This window comes from Pipistrellus hanaki, assembly GCF_964339955.1.
Source record: "Pipistrellus hanaki genome assembly, chromosome: 1".
NCBI lineage: Eukaryota > Metazoa > Chordata > Mammalia > Chiroptera > Vespertilionidae > Pipistrellus > Pipistrellus hanaki.
The window spans coordinates 141,504,296-141,511,263 of NC_140503.1; the positions used below are offsets into that span (position 1 = coordinate 141,504,296).

Below are 6,968 nucleotides of genomic sequence, written 5' to 3' on the forward strand. Positions count from 1 at the left end.
CAGTGGATAGAGCATCAGCCTGCAGACTGAAGGGTCCCAGGTTCGATTCCGGTCAAGGGCATGTACCTTGGTTGCTGGGGTGTGCAGGAGGAGACTGATCTATGTTTATCTCTCATGGATGTTTCTAACTCTCTATCCCTCTCTCTTCCTCTCTGTAAAAAATCAATAAAATATATTTTTTTAAAACTATTTAATCAGAAAAATACTTATAGCTTTCGTATTTTTTAATGTCTTACTAAAGCTTATTTTTCCATTTTTAAAAAAACAAAACAAAAAAAAACACACGTTACTTTTTTTATGTTTTTTCATTGCTTTCAGAGAGGAAGGGAGAGAGACAGAGAAATAGAAGCATCAGTGATGAGAATCATTGATGCCTCCTGCATACCCCTACGGGGGATGGACATGCAACCTGGGCATGTGCCTTGACTGGGAATTGAACCCTGACCTGGTTCATGGGTTGATGCTCAACCACTGACCCACACTGTCCATATTCTCTGGCATGGACACAACATACATAAACATGGAGTGAACTCCATCTCTAAAGATCACAAAGTTCCCAGCCTCTCATAAGCATATCTAATGTAGCATCTATTTTTTCTTGGAGAGAGAAAAACAAAAGTTTTTCATTAATGAACTGGAAATTTTACTTTTCTCATTGACTTTTATTTTTTTTATTTTTATTTTTTTAAATATATTTTATTGATTTTTCTTACAGAGAGGAAGGGAGAGAGATAGAGAGCTAGAAACGTCGATGAGAGAGAAACATAGACCAGCTGCCTCTTGCACACCCCCTACCGGGGATGTGCCCGCAACCAATGTACATGCCCTTGACCAGAATCGAACCTGGGACCTTTCAGTCCACAGACCGACGCTCTACCGCTGAGCCAAACCGGTTTCAGCTTGACTTTTATTTTTGAGTAAAAGTCACCATCTCCAAGATTTGCTGTATAAGTTTATACTTCAAAGATGATTGGCCCTCAGTTCTCTCAGACTTAACTTTAGTTCTAGGAAAACCTTAATAACTATGGCTGTTCAGAATAAGGAACCAGAGATTTATGGTGCCTTAGATTACAGTGGAACCTGTAATACAGCTTAAAGGCCTGCTAGCAGGCTCTGTACCTTGCCCATCATCCTCAGCAGGGCAGGACTAACAAAAGGAAAGAGGAAACAGGAAGGGTCTGGTGTTGACGTAAATAGTGCCACTGAGGTCAGAATCCTCAGCCTTTCCCACAGTGTGTTTTAGTGCGTGGAGAGGTTAGGTACGTTGTAAACAGGACATGTATTTTAACTATGGCACCTGTATGCTAAAAATCCTAACTTTCTGCTTTCCCAGAATAGTTACTGAAACAAACACTTCCAGAAACTTCTCTGCAGCAAAAGGAAAAATGTGGGTTGAATCTAGGGTGGAAATTTTGATGACACTGGAGTTTTAGAAAAGTCATGTTGTAAGAACCGTATTGATTGGCTCGTTGATTGACGAACAACAACTCTATTCAGGGTTCTACCAGTTTTCTTAAGATGAATGTCAATTTGGTATTTTTATTCCAGACCACTAATTTTATATATTTGTCTTTTTTGTTGTTTGTTTTTCTGCAGTGATGAAACTAACCTTCCGAGCATGAAGTTGTGTATATAGTGGTCCACTCTTTATATTTATAGTTGAAAATTGAATTGCAGATTTTACAAGTCTGAGATATGTTTACATATAGCTGCTTCTTCCTGTTTGCAGTAGTACACGTGTCCATCTTTTCTTCGCTTACATCCAAAATTGGGCAACATGTGAAACTAGTGAGAAGCCTGCAGAAAACTATAGATCAGTATCTCTTTATCTTATGTAAAGATGCCTATTTATATGGACATATCAGTGATAGAGAATGATTGTTCTTGCTATTTTTTTTACTTTGGGCTCGCTACTTGCATGGACAAAAGGGGCCATGAAATAGTTTACATAAAATTGTGACCAAATATGGACTCAAAACTATGAAAATGTACCATACTGACCAATGTTAGCGTTTATCCTCACATTCCTACTCACCTTCGCTATTGGCACGGAGTTCACACCACCCGTTGAAACTGACTAAAAAAGCATGTCCCTGCCAGACCTGCCTGTTGTTGTGCACCTTCAGATGCTAGCATGCCTCCTGATGAGTCCTTCCGTCACATCTGAGCTTCTCTTTCTTTTGTCATCTCAAGGGGGTTACACCATGGCTTATTGCCAAAAAGAGATAAAGTGGTGGAGAGCACACACACAAGTGGTCTTGTATTTTGAGGGCGTTGCAGTCCCAGCTGCTGATCTACAGCGTCCAGCATTGTGGGCTCCCGTGGCCACCTTGGTTGAAATATCAAGGGGCTGAGCTGGTTGTGCCGCTCGTTTTTCTTGGGCTGCCCTTGGCAGTGAAGACAGGAAAGAGGACCAGTTCAGTACCCTGCGCTGCCTCTCCTGTGACCAAGCAGGAAAGAGGTGTAGGAGTGCAGGCGCCCAGAACAGCAAACTTTTTCTTCTGATAAACTGACTTCCAGCAGGTGTTAGTATGGGTGCTTTTGGAAAAATGACAGAGACATACAGCTCTTCTTTGGCATAGAATATCCTTGGAATGGCAGCCTCTGATTCTTAGGAAAGGGTGTGTCCCTCCCGACAAAGCTCAGGTTGCTGAAGAGATCACACTTCCTGAAGGGGGCTCACTCCACAGTCTGCTGAAGCTGATGCGAGAGCCTCCGTTCTCTCCCAAATCAAACTCATTTCAAACATTTTCTACAAAGTTCTAGATACAGAACACGTTTCCAGCTCTTTTAAATACTTTTTCTTGTCTTTCTTTTTTTATTCCAAGGAATACTAAGCTGAGACTCTTTTGTCATATTTGTTTGAACTTCTTTTCAAAAAAGAAAAGTCTTCAAACTCTAATAACGGAACCAATAATCAAGATAACGTTTTACTAACTTTCTTTCTCGTTATGAATAATTGAAGAGAATGGAAAAGAAGCTCCACTTTCAGTTCAGTCATTGTAAAGTATCAAAGTTAAGAAATATTTTTCAGTACTTTTTGACATTTTTTTTTCATATGATAAATATAACATACATAGTGATTATCACTTAAGATAAAGTCAAGATTTGGTCACATTTGATAGTATTAACTCATTTCTATATTTTTATAGTTCTACTTAGATATAAGTTTTGTTCATATTTAGATTTCTTTATCTTTTTTTTTTTTTTTACATTTCTTATGCACAGACCAAATCTGAGATCTCAGAAAGCTGTGAAACATAGTTGCCGTCTAGTTTCCATTAAGAGTATTTTTTCATCTTCTTGCTCAAAAGTTACCTAGCTGTATTAGACTAAGCATTTCTTTGCACAGTTAAGTGTTGGTAGCATGTTTTGAAATGGCTTGCTCTACGTGGAAGAGTTCCTTTAGGAGAAACAACATCATTGAGGAATAATCTCTTTTAGCTTATGGGGCAATATAATTTTTCTCTGGACTCAACACCATTTTGTGGGAAATTTTCGAGTTTCATGCGTAGGTTGTTACCACCAGAGGGGAACCTAATTCATCATTGACTTGGGCTGACAGAAATTAAGATATGATTTTAAGACAAGGACCCTAAGGTCCTTATGATCTCTTTCATATTATGTAACCAAATGCTCAATTATCACATTGCCTTCTTTTTATTTCCATTAAGTTTTCAAGATTGGAAAGATGTTCAAACTATTACACCCACCTAATTGGTCACATTTCTAGTAACATTCCACACTCTGAAGCCAATTTGGCATTTTTTAAAACAATAGAGGGCATTTTTCTAATGATCTCTTCTATGACATGGTTAGGATGAGGTATTATCGTTCAATGTCTGAAACGACTTGTCTTAAATAGATTGGGAAAATGAACTAAAGCGGGTAGAACTACAGTATTTTCAGGAAACCAAACGGTAGTGTCTTGAGAAAAATCTGGTGGCTATATTTCATTCTATGTATCTTTCTTACTCCTTTAGTAAAAACAGGTATCAAGATGGATCGCTATTTAAAACTTGCACAGCTTCTAAAGAGAATACCTCAAAAGATAATCATTTTATGTACAAAATTTTTTTAAATACAGCCCTTAAGAATATTGTTCTGTTCTATGTGTATATTGGGTTTTTGCTCTGTTTTTACAACATTGACTTTTATTCCATGATTAAGGAATAAAATTAACTTCCATTACATTTATTTCCTTTGGACAAACAAAGGGATGATAGCACTCCTCTTTGTTCAGTGGAATTACTAGGTCTTAACCACTATGGAAAATCTTAAATTTTTGGTTCCTAAAATATTTTCAACCATCCATTTCATCATCAAATAATTGCCAAATGAACTAATAAATTATGTTTGCTGATATATGTGTTGGCAGATACATATTTTTCTTAAAAGATTTCTTTCTTTTAATTTATATTATTGAATAGAGGATTGAGATAAACCCCTGAAAGACACAATGGAAATAAGTCAAAATCAGGTTCTATTTCCGATAAGCACCTTTTAAGGATACCAAATTGGTATGTGTTTTAGCTTTAAAATTGTTTTTCATTCATGACGGTGCTGATGTATTTCTTTTTCTTTATGGACGGTGAAACTCTACTATAGATTTCATTTCCCAGTTTAATAGCATTCCTAAACTGTTAGTGTGTGGTTTTATTTTTTCATGTTCATGAATTTGTTGTAATTATGGTTCAATGACTAGTTTTTTTAAATGTAAAAGAAAACAAAACAGTATAAGCTCCGGATGATATGTCCTTACTTGGATCATGGATCCTCTTATTACATGTTCTTGTCATATGCTGTGTGCCTTTTATCAACTTTCATTCTCATCTTTTAACTGACATAATTTGATTTAGTGTGGCAAAACCAGAATTAGATGTCTGCATTCATTCATAGCATACCTGATGCACAAATATGCCTAAATTTTTCTTCTAGTTTTTATTTTCATTATGAAAAGCAGTCTTGGAGAGTTTTTCTTTTTTATTTGGTTTTATATAAAACTTGAGAATATCTTGAATTTCCATCTCCCAAAAAATGTTCATTCTTCAATTTATTTCCTGTGCATGATGTTGGGACAGCAAGAACTTACCAGTATGCATCTAGTAGTTCATCCTACATGTCCTTTCCTGGTTTGAAAAGTGATCACATCAGCATGTCAGTAGCTATGGAAAAATTGTCTTTGGTAGCTTATATTTTTATCACTTGGAAAATGTGCTTAATTTTCCAAGGTTAAAATTTTTTAATATTACTATTGTAGCATAAAATGTTAATACTATTTTTCATCTTTTCTTGGCCCTCTGTATGATTTTCTCAGAAGTCAGTTATGTTTGCATGGTGAATGATGTAATTGTAGAAATATGCCAATATTGGCATCTTTCCTATTTCTTGATAATCAAGTAATATCAATAATTACAGTACCAAAAGTAAACTTTTTCAAGTTATATCAAAACAAAACACAAAATCCCTGCTATCTCTAGAAAGTCAAGACCATAACAACGTATTCATATATTCTCATAAATAACAATTACTTGTGTTTGATTCTGGCTGTTAAAATTATTCATTCCTAATGGAATTAACATAATTGACCAATGATGATTTTGTCAGCCTTCTGTGTGTACCTCTACTTTTGTTGAATAACTTCACATTGACTAGATTTACTATATGCCATAAATTTAAATTTTTAGTGGGTTTAATTTTCAATAATACAATACTGAAACATTTTAATGGCATGTCTGATTTTTTTCATGTATTTAAATGCATAAGGTTTCCTGTGCTGCTTCTTAACAGAACTGTCGTTTTGGGAATAGGAAGACTTTTCAACCTGACCAGTTATGATTTATTGATAACTTAATAAATTACCATCATTTCTCAAAATGCGGTTGATAAATTGGATTCACAAAAGAATGTCTTATTATTGACATTTATGTGGATGTTCTTTATGCTGTTGTAAATGTTTCATGCAACTTAATAACATTTTTAAAAGATGTATGTATCTGATTTTCCTTTAGAAAATATTATATTTTTATTTGTATTTTTTACATGTTAAAGTTCATCTCTATGTGCAGCTATTTTTATATTGCCAAAAAAAATCACATGAATACAAAATAAAAGGAAAATGCAGAAAACATATTTTGGCAAGCATTACACTGCATATTTTTCTTAATGTTTTGTGGGCCAGTCTCATGTAATTGATTATTCTAAGAATGTGTTGTGTTATCACTGTAAATATGGGACAAACCTGTTTTTCTCAGCAGTGTAAATAATTGAAAGATTGAATTCTCTCTGTTTGATTTCATATTTCAGTTTCATTTTAATTTCTCCTGCTGACATTGCTGAATCAAAAGAATCGTGTGGTTTTCAATTTGCAGTTTGAAGATAATTGCATTATGCTTAGTTTCTCATTTGTCTTTATTTGCTTTTATAACTTGTTTACAGGGTTCCTAGTTTGTGAGAAGTTGATCTTCAAAATTATTTTTACACTATTTATGACTTATTTTCATAATGTACAAAGTGTGTAATTACTACAATATTAATCCAAACAATGGAAATGAATTGAACTGTTATAAAGCTTTATTGATGTTCATGAATACCTTGGCCTGTTTTCTCTGATTTAAACATAGTCCATAAGTCATTTTATTCTACTTTTTTACAATATTTTTATACCATCATTCAACTTAGTGCACATACCTAGCTATGATGATTTTCTTTAAAAAATTGTACTCTGTTTCTGAGGTAGTAATGCCTCTAGGCTGAGCTTCCCCCTCCAAACTCATCATTCTCCCACAATTATTCATCCTGATGGATTAAATTTCCTTGCACCCCATTAGCTTATTTCCACCACATCAGATCAGTCATTATTACTCAACTAGAATGTAGTTCACAGTATTCACTGACATGTATTGGGGAATGAATGACTGAACGTCTCCACTCAAGTCACCAACTATTTACAAGTCCTGACTAAAAGT

General features: G+C 34.8%; 1 protein-coding gene across 1 annotated transcript in view; it reads left to right on the forward strand.

Moving 5' to 3' along the window:
• COL25A1 (collagen type XXV alpha 1 chain) overlaps positions 1 to 6,590 on the forward strand; it is a 459,898-nt gene extending 453,308 nt beyond the window's left edge. Inside the window, exon 38 of the mRNA XM_084880782.1 lies at positions 1,597 to 6,590. Coding sequence (XP_084736908.1) covers positions 1,597 to 1,599 — 3 coding nt within the window. The 3' untranslated portion in view covers positions 1,600 to 6,590. The remainder of the gene's footprint in view (positions 1 to 1,596) is intronic.
• Positions 6,591 to 6,968: the final 378 nt, after the last annotated feature.